The 22331-nt window shown below is 39.8% G+C and overlaps 1 protein-coding gene across 2 annotated transcripts in view; it reads left to right on the top strand.

Moving 5' to 3' along the window:
* Nucleotides 1–22331, top strand: part of FGF18 (fibroblast growth factor 18) — a 323948-nt gene that overhangs the window by 251666 nt on the left and 49951 nt on the right. For both annotated transcript variants that reach the window (XM_075601657.1, XM_075601656.1), the window contains one exon: nucleotides 6955–7061. In XM_075601657.1, the coding sequence (XP_075457772.1) occupies nucleotides 6955–7061 (107 nt within the window). The remainder of the gene's footprint in view (nucleotides 1–6954; nucleotides 7062–22331) is intronic.

Genomic DNA, 22331 nt, shown 5'->3' with positions numbered 1-22331 from the left:
GATTCAAGCAAAGGGTCTCTGGAACTGAACTGTATTCATTTCATCCCCGGAGAACTGATGCTTCCTGAGATACAGGCCCAGTATATAAATACGTGCTGATGGTGAAATGCATCCTTAATAGTGTAAAAATAAGATCCAACTATATGCAGTGAAATTAAATCACACACTTCTATTGGTATTAAAAAATAAAGAGTGAGATTAATAGATCACAACATCTATCGAAAAACTAACATGTGCTATAAATATTATCAAAACTATATATACAGTGTGTATATATAAATATGCACTTATAAGAGCACAAAAGCCCTAGATGATTCAAAGTGGATAAAATGTATAGTGGTGAAAAAAAGAAATTACACCCTCTTTGAATTCCATGGTTTTACATATCAGGACATAATAACAATCATCTGTTCCTTAGCAGGTCTTAAAATAAGGTAAATACAACCTCAGATGAACAACAACACATGACATATTACACCGTGTCAGGATTTATTTAACAAAATTAAAGCCAAAATGGAGAAGCCATGTGTGAAAAACTAAGTATACCTTATGATTCAATAGCTTGTAGAACCACATAAGCAGCAGTAACCATTTTCTGTATGACTTTATCAGTCTCTCACATCGTTGTGGAGGAATTATGGCCCACTCTTCTTTACAACGTTGCTTCAGTTCATTGAAGTTTGCGGACATTTATTTATGCACAGTTCTCTTAAGGTCCAGCCACAGCATTTCAATCGGGTTGAGGTCTGGACTTTGACAGGGCCATTGCAACAACTTGATTCTTTTCTTTTTCAGCCATTCTGTTGTATATTTGCTGGTGTGCTTGGGATCATTGTCCTGTTGCATGACCCAATTTTGGCCAAGCATTAGCTGTCGGACAGATGGCCTCACATTTGACTCTAGAATACTTTGGTATACAGAGGAGTTCATGGTCGACTCAATGACTGCAAGGTTCCCAGGTCCCGTGGCTGCAAAACAAGCCCAAATCATCACCCCTCCACCACCGTTCTTGACAGTTGGTATGAGGTGTTTGTGGTGATATGCTGTGTTTGGTTTTTGCCAAACGTGGTGCTGTGCATTATGGCCAAACATCTCCACTTTAGTCTCGTCTGTCCAAAGGACATTGTTCCAGAAGTCTTGTTGTTTGTTCAGATGCAACATTGCAAATCTTAGCCGTGCTGCCATGTTCTTTTTAGAGAGAAGAGGCTTTCTCCTGGCAAACCTTCCAAACAAACCATACTTGTTCAGTCTTTTTCTAATTGTACTGTCATGAACTTTAACATTTAACATGATAACTGAGGCCTGTAGAGTCTGAGATGTAACTCTTGTATTTTTTGCAATTTCTCTGAGCATTGCATGGTCTGACCTTGGGGTGAATTTACTGGGATCTCCACTCTTGGGAAGATTGGCTACTGTCTTGAATGTTTTCCCTTTTGAATAATCTTTCTCACTGTAGAATGATGGACTTTAAATTGTTTGGAAATGGCCTTATAACCCTTCCCATATTGATGGGCAGCAACAATTGCTTCTCTAAGATAACTTCTGATGTCTTTCCTCCTAGGCATTGTGTTAACACACACCTGAATGCTCCAGACCAGCAAACTGCTAAAACTTAGGCTTTTATAGAGGTGGTCATACTTGCTGAAAACTCAATTAATCAATGACATTTGATTAGCAGCACCTGTCTTCTACTTAGCATCTTAATTCCTATGGAAGCAATAAGGGTGTGCTTAGTTTTTCACACACAGCTTCTCCATTTTGGCTTTATTGTTGTTAAATAAATCATGACACGGTGTAATATGTCAGGTGTTGTTGTTCATCTGATGTTGTATTTACCCAATTTTAAAACCTGCTAAGGAACAGATGATTGTTATTATGTCCTGATATATAAAACCATAGAATTCAAAGAGGGTGTACTTTCTTTTTCACACAACTGTATATAACGTGAATAAAATGTGGATCAAAAGTCACCAAAGAATATTCCGCAGAAACCAAAGATAGAGCAGGTTCTCTTTCTTGGCTTCTGCATTTTCTTACGGAAAAGTGCTCTTCAAAAGGATATGTAAAAGACAAAGAAAAAGAGGTGCAAAAAGAGTGTCATAATGTGAATCCTGAATCCTGAAGGAATGAATGAATCCTGATCTCACTGCTGCTGTCTCAGTACCACTCTGTTCACCGTCTTCAGAAAGCTCTGTAGTTCCTGTTCAATTCCAATGTCCCCAGAGTCGGGCCCAAATGAGAGAGGAAAACTAATGCTAGATTCCATCAGCACACACAGCACAGTTGATGAATGTAGAGGGTTTATCCAGGCAAAGGATAATCCAGTAATTGAAACAACCCTACATGTTTCGTTGAGCAGCAACCACTTCAACAGTGGATGTGTTAGGTAATGAGTCTGTCCTTTAAGTACTATAATGTCCACTTAGACACTTAGTTGTTATATTAATTGTAAAAAAAAAAAAACTTTATTAATATTTCACAAATTAAAAATATACACGTAGAAACATACATATATAGAGTAAAATATCTATATAGAATAAAAGTGTCCAATAGTCACATCACGTTAACAGTAGCAATAACATCTGCTTCATCAGTATTTTAATACAGCTATTCCTAGTAGACAAGACTACTGGGATCTTGTTTATAGAATATAAGTTTGTAGAATATAGAGACACTACTGTATTTTGAATGTATCCTTTCTTTTTATGATACAGTATATTCCTGTATTATTTCTTTTAGTTCTACCTATGTACTGACATCCACAAGGGCTCTCTAAAAGATAGATAATGTGTGTAGTAAAGCAATTTAGGGAAAGAGTTCATTAGATAATATCTCATTATTGGGATCTGCTACGGGGCAGATTGAGCATCTGTTACAATGAAATAAACCTTTATGTTTATCTGTGAGCCAAAGGCCATCTAAATTAGAGGGCTCTTTGGTCATTTTCATTTCACTTGGGGACAATTTTCTTTTAAATGCGTAGCCCTTTTAAAGATTATTTGGCGTTTTTGATGAATATTTGAACATAATAGAATGTCAAAATATGTATTACTATTTGGTATTATTTTGGTAGCTGAAGCATTAAGATTTGTGATAAACAGAATCCTAAGATCGCTATTATAACTACTCTTCTTTTTCTTTATATTTGCAGCATTCATTAATAATTCCCTATACAAGTTTAGAGTTTTATATTAAAGTCATAGCCCATTCATAGCTCATTCAAAAACATATTTTAAGTTCATTAGCTTGTTCTCTAAGGTCATAAACATGACTGTAATTTCTCCTTAAATGTTGAAATTGACTGAGAGGTATACAGTATTATTTGTCTAGCCATTATGGTGGTGACTGCCGACCATCAGATAATTGTTACAATCTACATCTTTAAAAATATTTTTTTAGTGGTGTTTGTCTTATAAGTAAATGCTTAGTTTAAATGATTGTTACCAACGTATTCTAACAATTGGGATAAAACAGCTTAATTTCCATGCCAAACAACCAGCATATTGGGTCAATATACCTTTACCATAAGACGATGGGCTCAGCAAATATTGTCTCAAGTAAACAGATTTTCCCAGCTCCTCATTAATAAATTTGAGAAGCTGTGGGGCAAACTCATTCCCATAGCAGTTCCCTAGATTTGTAGACAAAACTGATCTAGAAACATGAAAAATGTGTGATACAAATTTGAATGGATGACATCTATAGCCCCCGTATCCCTCAGGGGATTGTCACATGCTGCGGCTTAGTCAATAGGGCGGCTGCATTTGCAATTAAGGCCTTTTCAGTGCAAGGGAGCCTGCGCTGGCAGTTCTGAATAGGGACAAGTAAGAGAGGCTGCAGTTACATGTTGCTAGGCAACCAGTGAAGCTGTGAGAGATGACCGTTTACACAGCTTTTAAAAAAAGAGTTGGGAGTGAGAGCTGGGAGCTGGGGGAGTTAGGGTGTGTGTGCAGGGAGCAATAGCCCCTAGCACTAGGCCTAGTTACCCCCAGAGGTCCCAGATAATTTACCATTCCCCAGTTTGTGGTTGCTTCAGGGACAGACCCTACGTAAGGAGATCTGCCCCTTTAGCTATTTGGTTAAGTTAGGACACCCTCAGTGTCGAGCAGCCTGATTGCTGGGTCTGGGCTCAGACCACTCAGTTATATAACTCTGTTATATGTCTGCTACCCAAGCGAGGCCATTGGGATTTTACCAGGGGGAGTGTATAACCCCCGTATCCCTCAGGGGATTGTCACATGCTGCGGCTTAGTCAATAGGGTGGCTGTATTTGCAATTAAGGCCTTCTAAGTGCAAGGGAGCCTGCGCTGGCAGTTCTGAATAGGGACAAGTAAGAGAGTCTGCAGTTACATGTTGCTAGGCAACCAGTGAAGCTGTGAGAGATGACAGTTTAGACAGGTTTTTAAAAAAAGAGTTGGGAGTGAGAGCTGGGAGCTGGGGGAGTTAGGGTGTGTGTGCAGGGAGCAATAGCCCCTAGCACTAGGCCTAGTTACCCCCAGAGGTCCCAGATAATTTACCATTCCCCAGTTTGTGGTTGCTTCAGGGACAGACCCTACGTAAGGAGATCTGCCCCTTTAGCTATTTGGTTAAGTTAGGACACCCTCAGTGTCGAGCAGCCTGATTGCTGGGTCTGGGCTCAGACCACTCAGTTACATAGAGACTATCTTCGTGGAGGCCAAGCCAAGCAGTGACTGTGGCCTGCCGGCTACAGGCGGATCCCTGTCAAGGTACAGACGGTGTGGAGCTGTGGTGATATTATCCACGCTGGAAGTCACCCCACGCGTAGGAGGACATCACGTCGGATCAGACGGATCCATACCTGTTGTATAGCGGTACCCGCGGGCTGGAGCCCCGGGCAGGTATCTATAAATAGTGCACCAACACGTCCAGGGATAGCGCTATCTCCATCACACGTGGGTGGGTTTGGACATAAGGTACTCTGGGGAATACTTATGTTGATGTGTGCACCCGGTGCACTTCTATGTGTACGGATATATGCATTATTCTGTGTGGTACAGGTACCGAAGTTATTATTAATATTAGCAATAGTAAACAGTTATTAGCATACACTGTGTGCGTGTCTTATTATTGTGGTTCCTGTAAGAGGACCATCCCACTCGGGTGGGAACCCTTACAGGTGGAGGCGCTGTGTACGACGAATCAGGTAACCCCAGGCTCCCAGTGGCGGAGGTTCAGGTCTTCTGTGAGCCTATCAGGTAACGCACCACACCAGGTAACATAAGTATAGATTTCCCCACATGGTCCCCATCTGCGATAGGGGGGGGGGAAAGGTGTTAGACATCCAAAAGAAATACCCTATGTAATGTGGACAAAGATTCATATCTGCTTAAAAATTTATATACTGATGTGTTACCCTTTTCATACTCAATGCATGTATAGTGGGATAGCACATACTGTACATCGTAGCCCGTCTGTAATTTTCTTTCCAGGAAATATTTTTTACCAAGTTTGCAACATGAGTTGAATCTCTCACAAAATATCTTAAAAGTAAAACGTATTTTTTATAAGTGGAGATCCACATAATGTGACAGTTAAAGAATGAATTTGAAAAATAATTGATCTTCCTGGAGGATTATGTAATCTTAGCTAGGTAGTAAAAAAAGCATATTTAGAATCTCGACTTTGAGCGCTTTATCATGAAGATATTGGCAGACTATTGGTAGAGTACAGTTGGACACTATTATTCTTTATAGAATATAGATGTACCTCATTTTATTGCAACATTTGGCCCTGCAACAGGACATACACAACGCGACATGAGAAGTGGCCATTGTTTTAAATCAGCCACGTGTGAGAAGGGGACAGGGCTATCATGCCATTTCACCTGCGGGAGCACACCAAACGCTGCAATAACATTGGCTACATCTGTATTACTCTATAAAGGTATATTTTTCTACATGGATATTTTATATTTTTGAAATATTAATAATGTCGTTCTTTAACAATGGATAATACAACCAATCCAAGGGAGCATGCAAGTATTTAAAGGATGCATTCATGAACGGACACACATCCACTTATGAAGTGGACGCTGCTCCACAAAATGTGTAAGATTGTTTCAAAGGCTGAATGATTCTTTCCCTGGCTAGACATTCTGCATTTAAAAGTTGTGTTATGCGTTCTGATGACATCAAAGTTCATCTTTGCTCCCTCCTTTGAGCTTGAAGTGCAGGAGATTGGAATTGAATACTAACTAAAGAGCCTAAGTTCTGAAGACTGTAAACAGAGGTTCTGGGATGGCCACAGCGAGACCTGCATTAATTCAGATACATACCTAAATGCCATTCCATTACATTAAAAAAATTACATAATGAGGTTTGTTTGTGTTTGTCTTTGTCTATAGCATCATTTAAGCTATCTGTGTTTAAACTAAAGCAAATTTCATTATACTGGTTATAACCACAACTCTGACATGGAATATGTGAACCTAGACACGAGCTGGGCAATAAAAGATGGCAGACAAATCACATTCTCTCAGGATCTTTATTTTTACCAAGGCAATACGTTTAGCTTTTTGTATATCCTGTCCAATTTTACACTTTTTGCTCATGCTGTACTACTTCCCCAGGCAGTTACTTTCAACATAGTAAAGGACAGGTAGGGGTTTCTTTAGCCTTCATTGGGAAATGTGTACTAAGGAATGATTAACTAAATTATGTCAGTGAAATATAATACATGTCGTGAATAAAGCGAAATGTTAGACGTAAAGTGCCCATGCACTTAATCATGCTAGCAGTTGTCCACATGTTGATAGCATTTAATTCTGTGGTGTTAGTGAATCTTAACTCAAGCATGATTGTAATTTAGTTAATGATACCATTTTTTCAGCTTAATAGAAATTGTATGTGGATGATTCAAAAGTTATGATTCTTTGTCTTATTCCTTGTATGATGTTGCAGCTTTAGTAAATCAATTTTCTTCTTCCTTTACAAGCCCAGCTTCTAGTGGAAACAGACACTTTTGGCAGTCAAGTCCGGATCAAAGGGAAAGAGACTGAATTTTACCTTTGCATGAATAGGAAAGGCAAACTAGTTGGAAAGGTAAGTGTTTTCTGTGAATACATTTACATGTGTAAACATTACATTTTGCAGTCACTCGAACAAAGTGATCAAAGAACTTTGCTGTCAAATTCCAATAAAAAACAGGGGAAAAAAGTTATTAATGTCTTGGTAGGCACATTTGAAATTCATTTTGAAGATAACATACATTGGTACAAATAAAATTATAAACTGTAGTTTTTAATTTCAAGTTATAAAAAGATGGAGGGATAAAATATTTAATGATACTTTCACACTGGTGTATTGAAGTATCCTTTATTTGGGGGCCTTGAATGTGTTAGGTGTGTTACAGTAGCTTGTCATATGTTAAAAACCAGTCAAAGGATTTGGGTGGTGATATAGTAACCAAAAGGAATAAACCTTTTAAAGTTTGTGCTTTGTGCCATTGCAATGAGATCGTAACATGATCTACAATTGTAAAGAAAAAAAATGTTTTAGGTTTCACTTTGCTTAAAATCCAGCATCTTGCAGCACTGGAACAGTTTCCCATGGCATCCAGAATATTTGTCGGTTAGTCAAACTTTTAAAAAAATATATAAAGGGCCATTTTTATTAAACCATGATACCCCATAAGACATTTTCTGTTAACGACTATATATTGACACTAGTGGGCTGCACGGTGTCTTGCAGCACTGGAAGTAGTCTTATGGCAGAAGAATGCTTAATAAATATGACCCAAAAACTTTCCTCCAAATGGTAGCAAATTCCAGGCAATATCATCATCTCTAAAACGGTGCCATTTTCTCCACATTTAATCAAGTACAGCCAATACTATCTTCACATATGTTATAAGCAGGTGATATGTTATACAAGATTGCTATACAATATTTTCTTTGTGCTTTGTGATCATTGTTGCTAACTGTGTTTTTGGGAAAGAAAAACTGATAGATTTTGGACATGATGCCTCTAGATCCTGAATTATGTAAACAAATATTTCAAAATATTTAGATGTTGCCTATGATAAACAAAGCACATCAAAGTGCTGCATTAGTGATAGAATTAAGTGCTGAGTGATTGATCATTTGCTTACAACGGCAAGAAAGGGTTTGTAATATTTTCTCTCCAACAAAGCTGCAGAAATAAATGTACAGTACATGCATAAATGACTCCTCGGTTGTACCAGTGGTGAAATCAGGATTATTACAGTATATTAAAGAGTTAGCTGTGAAAGGTACTGTACATACTGTATGTTCTTAAATGGAATATAGTTTTGTCTAAATCTTACATTTGAGGTCTAGATTTCCTAGATAGCATTCCTATTATATAATAGATAGAAATACCTACTGTAATATACAGTAGTCACACATATCCCATTTAAAGAGACATGTGCTCTGAAGGAGTGGCTCAGTGACTAAACATACTGACTGTGACAACAAAAACAGTGAAATAGGACTTGGTTCAAATCCCTGTGTCAGCTCTTTGTGGCCTTTGGTAAGTCACTTAATTAAAAAAAAATTATTAAAAGCTTTGTCCCTGCAAAAAATGATATGTGCAATGTAATGCAAATGAGCTCATTTAAATATGCAGATTGGATTATTTCCTAAGTATTTCTCACCTCATTTCCAAATTTGATAGAATTTCACCAATTCCTGCAACAGTTTAATCTAATTCCACATATGTTTTAAGTTAACCTATCTTTTAATTTTATAGTTAAGCAGTGTTTTTTATATATTTGTTAGAATTGATAGTGGTAGCTGTAAATCACTTCCTTAAATATGCCAGAACAAAAATGAACTAATGTCTGTTTCCTGTGTAATGTTACCATAAGAGATATATCTTTAGTTGGTACTTTTATAGGAAGCAGAGATGTTCGAATGTCGTTGAATAGGGTCCATGAACATTTTTGCACATTTTTTGAAAATTTGGCATTTTTGTTACATTTTAGTGAACTTTTGTATTGCTTGAAATGTTGCCAGAATTGTGTAAATTACAGTATATAAGGATCATATGACCTGACTTTGTTAAAACTACAGTATATAAAGGGTCATGTGACCTAAATTTGGGGTCATGTGTTTTTAAAATTGCGTGAAAATGTCACCAATGGTCTGTGAATCCCAGTGAAAATTTAGCACATCTCCAAAAGGATAAGTGTGTTAGAAGTTCAGGTTTCTGAGTACTGTAGTATAGTCCATCCAATTTTAACCACTTCACCTGTCTAGCAAACATTTTATTAATTACATATTTGGATGTATTATGTTACTTCTTTATAGAAGTTGGGGTAATTTTAGTTTCGGAAGAGATTCTTATACATTACTGATATGTATAACAATGTATTTACAGACTTCCATTTAACATCAGGGTGTAATTGTTCAAATTAAAGAATCTGCAAACATGGTAATTTTATATTAATTCGATCCTATTTTGACTTCAGTTATGTTCTGATTTTACCTGATAAGTATAGTACAATTATACTCTACCATGGTAAATAGTAAAGGTGTCAGAAAACAACTTTAACATGTGCCATTCTTTTTTAGTATGGTATCAGAATTGTACTGTTACTGTATGAGCATTTGCAAAATCCGTCCCGGGTTTTCTGTGTCCGGACCGGGATTTTGCCCTAGATTGCCCTCTGTGGCAGGATCCTCCATTTTTGCTCCTCCATTTTTGCTCCTCCATTTTTGCTCCTGGCAGCTTGCAAAGCACTTACCTTTTGCTTTCATCATTACCCGCTGAGGTAGCCGTTACCCTGCAAGGACAATACTTAGGGGATCTTGAGCAATGCCTCGCCCTACACAATCAACAGCTGGCACAGATGTGTGAAGCGGTGCAGGACTTAGTTACCCACTTTGGCACCCATCAGCCGGACTTGAAGGCTGCAGGTGCGATTCCAATACCGCTTCCGTTATCTCCTGCGATCAGAGAACCTCGGATCCTGACTCCTCTATGGTATGGGGGGACCCTATGGCATGCAGGGGTTTCCTTAATCAATGACTCCTTGGGAGAAGGAGTGGCTCAGTGAGTAAAGACTGACTTGCACTGAGTTTGAAGCAGGGGAGCCTGGTTCAATTCCCAATGTCGGCTCCTTGTGACCTTGGGCAAGTCACTTTATTACCTTGTGCCCCAGGCACCAAAAACATAGATTGTAAGCTCCACGGGGCAGGGACCTGTGCCTGCAAAATGTCTCTGTAAAGCGCTACGTAAAACTAGCAGTGCTATACAAGAACATACTATTATTATTATTAATGCTGTATCCAATTTGAATTACAACCGTCCATGTTCACCACGCACCGAGCCCGGGTGGCCTACATCATTTCTCTTCTCACTGACAAAGGCACTGGCTTTGGCCTCCCCACTCTCTGAGGTGGAATCGCCCTGATCAGCGACTCCCCTGCTTTCATCCATACGTTCAAATTGGTGTTTGATGCTCCTGGACGTGTATCTTCTGCTTCAGCTTCACTCCTGCAGATTCGCCAGGGAACTTGCATGGTAGGCCAATACACCATTGAGTTTCACACCCTTGCGGCTGAGACCGGTTTGAATAATGAAGCTCCAGTAGCGACCTTTTGGCAGGGACTCTCAGAGCACTTAAAAGATGAGCAAACCATCCGGGACCTAACTAAGGACCTTCAGGAGTTAATTTCTTTTGGCATACGGATTGATCGCAGAATACATGAATGCCTGTCTGTGAAGTGCCGTGCTGTTAGGAGCCCGACGACTCGGTTGGCTCCAAATTTAGTTTCTCTGTCTCCTCCAGATGACGATCCTATGCAGCTGGGTACTGCCAGACTGTCAGAACAGGAGATTGTGTATTGTGGGTCCCAGGACCACTGGATCCATGACTGCCCAATCATCACGGGGCTTAGAAAATGCCTGTGTCCAGTGAAGTTTTAAGATAATTCACTGGACATCGCTACCATCCTTCCTCCCTCTTTGCCTTTGCGGATTCTTCTACTGGTTTCCCTCTCATGGGGTTCAGCCTCAGTCTCTACTCAGGCCTTCCTGGATACCGAAGCAGCCGGTAACTTCCTCAAACTTTCGTTCGCCAAACAGCACGCAATTCCCCTTCACTCTTTGGAGATTCAGTTAGAGATTGCGGCGAATGACGTAAGACCCCTAGGACCCGGTACCATCATCCAGGAGTCCCTTCCCATGGTAGTGAACATCGGAGTTCAACATAAGGAGCTACTCCCTTTCATGGTAATCAACACACCCTCATCACCTATAGTATTAGGTCTCCCTTGGTTGCGTGCCCAAAATCCTACTGTTGACTGTTTAATGGGGCAAGTGACCACCTGAGGCCAGCGAAGTCATGGGACTTGCTTTTCTGTACCTCATCCCAGATCTGACTTACTGCTGTCATCTGTATCTCTCTCCGAGGGCCTTACCCAGCACACCAGGATTTTGGGGAAGTTTTCAATAAGAAGTAAACCAAGGGGATACCACCGCGTCAGGCATTCAATGACCCAATCTACTTGTTTCCAGGAGCCATTCCACCGTCTCAGACTATTTTGGCAGTTTCTTCTACTCTTCCATCGTCCACCTCCATATCTGGAAGTCCCGCGACCAGCAGCTAAAGTTTCTCTGCAGGAGGATTCATGCCAACGTAACTTAAGCCTCCCTTCAGCAGAAGGATCGCGCGGATAAGCGTCGGCGGCCAGCCACGCAGTTTCAGGTTGGAGATCTCGTATTATTTATTTATTTTATTTATATATAAAATGTTTTGCCAGGAAGTAATACATTGAGAGTTACCTCTCGTTTTCAGGTATATCCTGGACGTAGTTAAGATGACAAATAATACATGGTTACAAATACAGTTACATAAGTGAACAGGGTATACATTATATACAAGACATAGCATGCACAGTTAGAGATAATATATTATAGACGTATGTAGCGGTTACAGACCAGATTAAAATGTGAGACAGCTTTAGTTCTGAAAGAACTTAGACTGGTGGAGGCTGTGAGGCTGTGAAAGTCTCCGGTAGATTGTTCCAGTTTTGGGGTGCACGGTAAGAGAAGGAGTGGCCGGATACTTTGCTGAACCTTGGGACCATGAACAGTCTTTTGGAGTCAGATCTCAGATGATAAGTGTTGCATGTGGTGGGGGTGAGGAACGTGTTCAGATAGACGGGTAGCTTGCCCAGAAAGTATTTGAAGACAAGACAGGGAAGATGAACTTTGCGCCTACACTCAAGTGATGACCAATCTAGTTTTTTAAGCATTTCGCAGTGATGTGTGTAGTTGCATTGGAGAATAACACTGTACATTGAATTGTAGAGGGTATCAAGTTTGCTAAGATGGGTTTGGGGTGCCGAATCGTATACTATGTCCCCATAGTCAATTACTGGCATTAGCATCTGCTGTGTGATACGCTTTCTGACTAGCAGACTTAGGGAGGATTTGTTCTTCTAAAGTACACCTAGTTTGGCATAGGTTTTGGATGTCAGGGTATCAATGTGCATCCTAAATGTTAAATGGGAGTCAAACCATATACCCAAGTATTTGAAACTAGTAACAGGAGTTAGTGTGGTTTTAGCGTTGGTTCTGATCTGGAGCTCAGTCATTGGAAGCTTTAACAATTTAGCCTTCGTCACAAATACCAGTGTTACAATCTTGTCAGTGTTTAAAAACCGTTTGTTTTGGGAAATCCAATTTTCAAGTCTCAAAAAGTCACATTGAATTATGTGTTCAAGGTCGGAGAGGCTAGAGCTGTGTGCATATAAGATTGTGACATGTGTATTGAAGCTCCCTTGCAAGCTGTATGAAGATCATTGATGAACACGGAGAAGAGATTGGGCCGCAGAACAGAGCCTTGCGGGACACCACAGGTGATATCCAAGGGGTTGGAGTTAGAGCCTGAGATGGATACATGTTGGGATCTACCTGATAGGTAGAAATTAAACCAGTTTAAAACATGCTTCCCTATTCCAGAGCACTGGAGTTTGTTAAGCAAGATAACATGATCAACAGTATCAAAAACCTTTGCAAAGTCTAGGAATATTGCACCAGTGAGTTGTCCCCGTTCCATTCCACTCTGGATTTCATTGCAAACTTTTAGCAGAGTAGTTTGGTTATCTACCAGGAACTTCCGTCTGAAGAGTCCTTCCCTGAAGCTCGGGCCCAGGTTCATAGGTGCCTACAAGATTGCGAAACAAGCAAACCCAGTCATGTTTAAATTGGAGTTACCACCTACCCTAAAGATTCCTCTGGTCTTTCATGTGTCTCTCCTAAAGGCGATGGCCTGCAACAGCTCCTCTTCGACTCCCAGGCCCAGTTCCTGTAGATGGCCAAGTGGAGTATGTAACTCGTCAGATCCTTTATTCCCATAGGTCTCGAGGCAGTCTCCAGTACCTTGTATCTTGGAGGGGATACGGTCCAGGGTAGAATTCTTGGGGGAAGGCTAGTGATGTCCACGCTTCCTCCTTGAACCTAGGTTTCCACCGGAGGTTCCCTGAGAAGCCTGGATTAAATCGTCCGGAGATCAATTCTGGAGGAGGGGTGGGGGGAGTACTATGAGGTTTTGCAAAATCCATCCTGGGTTTTCTCAGTGCGGACCAGGATTTTGCTCTAGCTCGTCCTCTGTAACAGGATCCTCCATTTTTGCTCCTGGCAGCTTCCTTTAAAAGGACAGCCCTGTAAGCAGGAAGTTGCCAAGCATAGTTTCAGTTCATGCTGAGTACATGCAACGCACTTACCTTTTGTCTTCCTCGTTGCCAGACCCGACTACATACCTCGACTACCCCTGTATTTCTCCTGCCTCGACCTCTGCTTTCTCACTAATTATGCAACTCTGCTACCAGCCCTGACCTTCGGCTTATGACTCACTACTCTATGAGGACTCTGTCGGTCCTTTCATATTCCTACCTCAGCCCTGTGGCTCCGTTTCCTTCTTGAGACGAGCATCGTTACATTCTGCAAATGGTCCTGAACAGAGTAACAATTTATTTTAGCGCTTTAAACATATACTTTACGTAGCTAGATTGTGTAGATTACAGTATTAGAAAGTGGTCAAGTATGGGAATAATGTTGTGTAGTGAGTTTTATAGTACTGTAGCTGCATTACAGACTAAGTCCACTTGGGCCTATTGATCTTAAAGCAGCAATCCCTCATAACTGACCCCTAATTTTTTTTAACAGAATTGGCACCAGGGGTGGTTGTCCTCCAGAGCTAAACTATGCTATTTTCAGCTCTAGTGACCCCCTGGTTCCCGAGATACTTACCAGTGAATGTTACCAGTATTTCTTCCTTTTTTTTAAAGGGGATTTAAATGGCAATCCAATAGGAGGCTGCAACTGATAATGTTGTGGCTTGCTATTGCCAGATATTTGGCAGACATTTTGTTTCCCCTGGAGGGAGATTAAAACCAGGTAAAGTCACCGGTATAACTACATATGCACCACCGATGATATAACATATTAAGATACTACGGCTGAGCGGTGATCACATCTTTGCTTTATATCTAAATTCACTGTTATGTATCTCAAGAATTGGAGGGTCACTGGAGCTTAAAATAGCAGCTTTCAAGGAGCCCTGGTGGGTAAAAAAGAGTAGGGGGAATTGCTGCTTTAAATAGAGATGTGCAAAATAACATAGTATCAACAGCAACAGTTGAGGCAGTTGAGTTTGTAGATTTTGCCTGAATAGTGACATAGCTTGTCTCAGGTTACCGAAAGTGGGTGTGTACCTGGATCGAGGTCTGCTCACTATCACTTCCAGTTCCAGAATGACTGATTACTGAGTCACCTTGCGCGTTTTGCTTAATCAGATTCCTCATGGGTGATTTTCACTGAGGAAGCTGATCAAGCGAAATGCGTAGAGTAACTCATAGCAATCAGTCATTCTGGGACTGGGACTGAAACTGATGTAATCGCAAGGGCAAAGCCGAGCTAGACCACTAGAAAGCGGCGTCTGAACAAGCTGACTGCATGGACTGCCTCTCATCAGCCACTGATACTAAAATGCTTGTTGACATCCTCCTGCTTTTCTCAAAAGTTTTCATGGAGGCAGACTATCTGACTTGCAACCTTAAAGAGGTAGTCCAAGAGGCACTTAAAAAAAACCCAAATCAAATATAGTTGTTTTAATATATGCAGCCTTTGATTACCTTTATTAAAAACTCATTACCTAAGCTGCCGTTCATTCAAATCATTCTCACGTGATCGATCAGCAAAGATCCTGCTTCCCAGGCTTCACTAAATGGCTGCCTTTCAGTTTCAATCAATCCTTCTGTCAGTGTAACTCAGCAGCTACAATGTATTCTTATATTAAAAAGGTAACATTATCTATTATTACAGTTTGCAGCTCAAACGGCAGAGAAAATTGGCAACAAATTATCACAAACAGGAAAATGTTGCAAAGATGTGGCACTGCTGGGAAGTGTGCTAAAACCTGCTATAGAAATCAAAGCATGCTCAGTATATTAAACCTCAATAAAAATTGAGTTGAATTTTGAAAAATAAAATAATATAGTACATACAGTATTATCTCATACTACATAACTCATTTATTTAAAAAAAAACCATGTAGGATAATGCATTGATTGCTACTTTAACTGTATTTAAAAACTTGCCATTAGCAGATCACCTGGAAGCAGATAGCTGGGGATCTTAAACCATTGAAAAGTGGTCATCATCCTTCCAAAAATACAAATCCACATCCATCTGTTATAGTATGGAATTTGAAATTAGCCTTTTGTCATGACTTTTTGGGTGTTTTTTTAACAGATTTTTGACTTGCACATTTTACCTGGAGTTATATCAATCAATTATTTATTTATTTCAATAGCCATTTATGTGACACTTTCAGAAATATTTTCCCAAAATGTTTTAATATAGAATTGGTTAAAATAATTCAAAGTTATTTGGGGGAAAGAATCCTGATTTTGTTTTTGCCAAAGCTAAAGCTGTAGCTTCAAACTATATAGAGCGTGGCCCTTTAATTTGTTTCTTTATACTTTAATTTACTTAACAAAAATATCCTTGCAGTGATGCAAATGCACACTAAATCTTTGAGCCTATAAAATGATTTAGAGTATATATATATATATATATATATATATATATATATATATATATATATATATCAAAAAATAAATAGATGATACCGTTCTGTGGCTAACGAAATGCTTTTATTTGTGCGAGCTTTCGAGATATTCGAGATTATCTCGAAAGCTCGCACAAATAAAAGCATTTCGTTAGCCACAGAACGGTATCATCTATTTATTTTTTGATTATTGAAGCTTGGCTAACACACGGTACTGATACCTCTACATATATATATATATATATATATATATATATATATATATATATATATATATATATATATATATATATATATATATATGTATATATATATATATATATATATATATATATATATATATATATATATATATATATATATATATACACACACATGTCTTAGACATGTGAATGTGCTCACAAGTGTTATTCTTTATTGGCTATATGCTAACGGTGGAGGTTTTTTGTTGCCTTTTTCACCCACCATCACTTAAAATGTATATGATATATATATCACATTTTAAGTTATGGTGGGTGCTAAACGTTTTGATCCAGAAATGGATTTTCTATTGAATATTGTAAATAGTAAGTTATTACAATGGAAATATATTGGGGTTACTTTAGGTAAGTACATAGAGTTACAAGCTATTTCTATTGATGAATTCAGTATATTATGCCAACTCCATGGGGGGCTCTTCATTAACAGAAAAAGGAACCATAGGAAAGCCAATCCTTTTTTTTTTTGTCGTCTCATTTCCTATGACCCTACACAGCTTAATCCCAACTTTTCTGCCATTCTGCCAATATATGACTTTTGACTTTGTTCTCCTTTTGTCTGCAATTGTTAGGTTTCCCTTCACAGTGGAAAATCTGCTTTGAATTTCTTTATTTCACCTACACATGAGAGATGGTTGTTGTTCTCATTTGTAACATCTAATCGTGCTACTTTTATATATCCTGACTACAGGACTGATGGGAAAGAAAAAGAAAAATAACCCACACCGGGAATTATCTAACACTCTTCAACATGTTTCTCATTATTTGAGTTGGTGTTAAATACAGATGTAGCCGAACTGATTATAAACCATGTCGCTCAACTTTGGACTTTATATGGGCTTCCTGGACATTAAATTGTGCCAGAACTGCCCCACTGCATCGAAGGCATTTTTTCACCTGGTATTTTAAACAGTGGCATGCAGTAATTTGTTTACTGCATAGCTACTCCAGTATTTTAAAAATAACACCATTTATTTCTTCAATTTTGCAGTAAATGTTATGTATTTACATAGATTAGTGCATATCTCCTGTTGGGTAGTAGGGATTCTGCACACTATATTATAGCTTACAACGTTAAGTTGGCTTAACGCTATGTTATGGACTCCATAAGCACTGATGGCTACGAGAATTGGAGTCGCTCTTCCCAAATGGAGGTTATGCAAGAAGTTAAAAAAAAATGCTTTCATTTCTAATGCACCACTATAGCTTTGCAGTAAACATGTTACTGCACGCCATGGTTAAAAATAACAGTGACAGTAACAGCTACATCTGTATGTGAATTGAGTCTATTCATGTCAAGATGTTCTAACTGTTTTTGTGATACTACGGGTACCATACTACTGGTACAATCTTATGTTTTCATTGAAGAATAAGCCCCATGTAATTGTAATTGAGATCCACCATTTATGTTTTAATGGCATTATAATAATAAAATCATGTAGCTGTAATCTAATTAGAGTTACAGAGTTACAGAGTTACATAGTAGATAAGGTTGAAAATAGACATATTAATCGAGTTCAACATATGTTAAATGTAGACGACTGATACGTATGCTATATTTGTATTTACAGTATATCGATCCAGAGGAACACAAACAAAAAAAAACAATGAAACATTATCCAATGATGTATCATAAGTTTCTTTTTAGGTTTATTGCAAAAGAGAGGGATTAAGAGAAAGTGTTTCAAAACAATATAGATGTTACACTCTCTATATAACTCAATATTCTATTGAAATTGTCAACATTTTGTAATATTTGTATTAGCTATTTAGAGTGGTGTACCTAGAAGTGGTAAATATATTCTCATCTAGTGGTGTAGCTAGAAATTTGCGGGTCCCCAAGCAGAAACAATTTCAGGGCCCCATTAATATTAATACTGACTGCAATTTTTTTATCCCTCCCCCATCCTCTCTCTGATCCTCTATCTCATCATCCCTCCTCATCTCTCCCCATTCTTCCTCGTCATCAGCCCTCATCATCAACTTTCCCCCTTCCCATTATCATCCTCATCATCTCTCCCCCTCCTCATCTCTACCCCTCATCTCCCCCCTCCTCATCTCTACCCCCTCCTCATCCCCTCCCTCCCTATCCTCCTCCTCTCCCACCTCCTCCTCATTATCATTTCTCCCTCTACTCACCTCCACTCCTCGTCATCTCTCCCCCTCCTCATCATCATCTCTCCCCTCCTCATCATCATCTCTCCCCCATCCTCATCTCTCCTCTCATCTCTCCCCCTCCACATCATCTCTCCTTCCCTCCTCATCATCTCTCCCTCCTCATAATCTCTACCTCCCTCCTCATCATTTCTCCCACCTCAGCATCATCAGCTCTCTCCCCGTCATCAGCTCTCTCCTCCTAATCATCATCATCACCAGCTCTCTCTCCCTCCTCATCAGCTCTCTCCCCCTCATCATCATCATCAGACCCCCCTCAACCCTTTATGGTGACCAGATTTTCAAATGTTAAAAACCAGGACATATGCACCCCTCCCCCTTTTTTTGCTTTCCTCCCTCTCACCCATCCTCACTCCCTCTCCCCATCCTCACTCTGTCCCTCCCCCATCCTCGCTCTCTCCCTCCCCTTCCTCACTCCCTCCCCTTCCTCACTCCCTCCCCCCATCCTCACTCCCTACCCCCCATCCTCACTCCCTCCCCCCCATCCTCACTCCCTCCCCCCATCCTGACTCCCTCCCCACCATCCTTACTCCCTCCCCCCCATCCTTACTCCCTCCCCCCATCCTCACTCCCTCCCCCCATCCTCACTCCCCCCCCATCCTCACTCCCTCCCCCCCATCCTCACTCCCTCCCCCCCATCCTCACTCCCTCCCCCCCATCCTCACTCCCTCCCCCCCATCCTCACTCCCTCCCCCCCATCCTCACTCCCTCCCCCCCATTCTCACTCCCTCACTGCCATCCTCACTCCCTCCCCCACCCCAACCTCACTCCCTCCCCCACCCCAACCTCACTCCCTCCCCCATAGTATTCTTAAAGCTGCTTCAAGGGTGCCGGTCAGGAGAAAAGCAGTGACCTGCTGTTCAACGTCTCATTGGGAAAAAAATCAATAATGTCCTCCGCACTCATACACAAAGTTTTGTCAACACATTTAGTAAGCAGAAAAAGAAAACACAGCACAACATTTTGGGGGTGACTTTTTGGGGGTGACATTTTGGTGGAATAACGAAGGGTGACCCCTGAAACGTTGTGCTCTTTCTTAAAATGTTCTGTTTATTAAATGCATTCCCTTTTTTAATTCTTGTGTCGGCTAAACTTTGTGTGTGAATGCGGAGGAGATTATTGATTTTTTTTTCAATTAAACACTAAAGGAAGTTACAGTAAATACGTTAAAGGGAAGTACTGAAATTCATAATGTATGAATTTAAATCTCCAAAATGATCTACTGTAGATACACAATAGCTTGCCTGAAACAGTGTGGTGGCCAGGGAAGTCTTGCATGGCCTGGATTTTGTTTTTGCCAAAATGTCCTCTAGCTTTCGGGTGAGAGGGAAGGGAAACATTGGAAGAAGAGTCCTTAAGTTCTTAAAGTTATGTTGGCAAAATTAGGGCAGGTTGGACAGGGTACAAGGGGGAGAAACAGGAGTTTGGGTGTAGGCACGGAGGGTGCACCCCTGACTTGGCTTATATATACCCACTAGTGAGATCAGTGTTGCTAGCATTGTCCAGGATATTGGTACCTGATGTGATGTTGTAACAGCAATTGTCTCTGTTTGCAGGCCTGTAGAAATACTCTTAATATAGCAGGTACAGGTATTATAACAGTATTCAGAGAAAAAATTAAATAGGGTCATATTGCAGCAACCAGGAATCATTGGAAACTGAGGGATCAAGTACTATTCATGCACACCTTCCTCCTGTAGTTCCTTTAATAGCCTTCAATATTAGGTTCTCCTGTGTAACTAGTGTAGATCTAAGCACAGTTTGAAGCCATGTATTGTCTGTACCAGATGCAGTATCTTTTGCACTGGGTACTTGGAGACTTTATTTTAAAAATCTAATTATCACAGACTCCTGGGTTAAAAGGAATAATTTCAGTGGCATTGATTGCTTGAACTTCTTAGCGTGAAGATTCAAATAACGCCATCAAAATAAGTCCTATACCCCTCACACAAAAGACACCTGGAAAAAAATGCTAACTTTATTTTATATATCTTTAGCAGGACTGATGAATACAATGTAACCTGGGTTTTAAAAAAAAAAACATGTTTTTCTTGGTTACAAACCATGAGAAATCTTTGAGTTGAGTGTGTTTCTCTGGGTTTAGGAAGGCATCTGAGTCAGAGGCAGCATGGTACATGCAGTTATTAGGGTCATGTTCTGAACCAACGTATTCCAACACATTCTTGTAGTCTAAAAGATTGGCAGTTCTTTGAGCCAACTCAGGTTAGTTCATGCACATCTTTAAGAGACTCACAGGAAATTATATAAATGAGGGAGGTTACAAGCCTTCCAACACAGGTTAAATAATAAGCAGTTGTTTCTGATTCCTGGGAGAGTGATTGGAGAGGGAAAGTAGCGCTAGCCACTAAACTGTGTGTTTTAATTAAGGAGTGTAAGTGTAGGGAACCAGGTCAGTGACAGTGTGAATTCTAAACAAATTTGTGAAACACAAAATAGAGTTCCAATTGTAGTAGGATAAAGTCCCATATAAGATAATATACTGGGTTATACTCAAGTCCTACAGCCAGAGTCCACGGAGGGAGTTCCACGTCCCTCCAGAAAAAAAATTGCAAACACAAAATATTTTCTTGTTGCATGATTCCTGGAAGAGGTTTTGAAGCGTTTCTTCTGCTACATTGGCGTAAATATGGAGTGAAAGGCAATCAGGAATGAGTTCACATTAGAAAGAACTGGACTACAGTATTTAGTTGAAGCAGGGTGAAGCCCATCCAGCACCATACTTGTCAAAAGATTGAATATCATCCCTGATTTGCTTAGTAGAAAATGTCTCCCTGTAGCACAAAAAAACAAGTGACACTAATCTGTTTTGCGTACTAAAAGCGCCCTTAATCATAAAGCTATAAACCTACTTCTCAGTTCTAGCGAAAAGATTAGCTGTATTTAAATGAATGGAACTAACATTTTCTTTAGAACAGGATAGTGAACAGTTGTCAGGAAAGAACATTATAAACCCATGTGTAAAATATTAGTGGAAAACAAGCTTTTTCTTAATTAGTTTGTGTATGAGCAAGGGGGTAATTCTTGGTCTAACTACAGCTAATTACATGGGCATATTATTAAGTTATCTTATTTTCTTCCTAGCGGAGAACAACTTGCTTCCTAAAATACTCTAATTATGGAAACTCCCAGGGTGGAAAAGCCTTTTCCCCTTACAAGTCAAGTAGGCTACTGAAAACTGTAAGATCCCTGTATAGACTGATAATCAGGAGTATTTGGTTCATGGAACAAGCTGTAATTATAGTCAGATGGGAGCAAGGTCCAAACAGGTTATTCAGTAAACATGGAACTGGGAAAGAATCTGTTAGAAACTAGATTCATGTAATAGGAGTCCTTAGCAGCAGAATGTCCGGAACCATCTGCTTGCAGAGGCAGAGCTCCTGTAAAATAGAAAAGGAAGAGTGAACTAATCAGACAGCAGGTCAGACATAAGTCAGTCACGTGTTATATTAGCTGTTAGATGTTTGAGAGAAAAGACTTCTGTTAGCTGCTCACTGTTAAGCCAGCTCTAGGAGCAAGGAATGGCATACAGCTAACAGAGAGCAGGGTAGACGTAGGGACCTAAAATGTATTTATCACCATCAGTCTTGTAAGCTTAATGTAATTTACCATTAATTTATTTTAGTATGTTGTGCATAAGATGTGCAAAAATTTGCCAACTCTGTAAAATTTGCAATTTTTTCATGAAATACATTTGCAAACAAAGTTCGCCAGAGAATATGTGCAGTGCCATATTACAATGATGTGCTATGTTACAGACCAACGTGCAGTCAAAAATAGATGATAACTGCACACTCATTGTCCTAAGAGGGGGTTATA

This window comes from Ascaphus truei, chromosome 5, assembly GCF_040206685.1.
Source record: "Ascaphus truei isolate aAscTru1 chromosome 5, aAscTru1.hap1, whole genome shotgun sequence".
Taxonomy (NCBI): Eukaryota; Metazoa; Chordata; class Amphibia; order Anura; family Ascaphidae; genus Ascaphus; species Ascaphus truei.
This window is presented reverse-complemented; position numbering and strand designations above follow the sequence as displayed.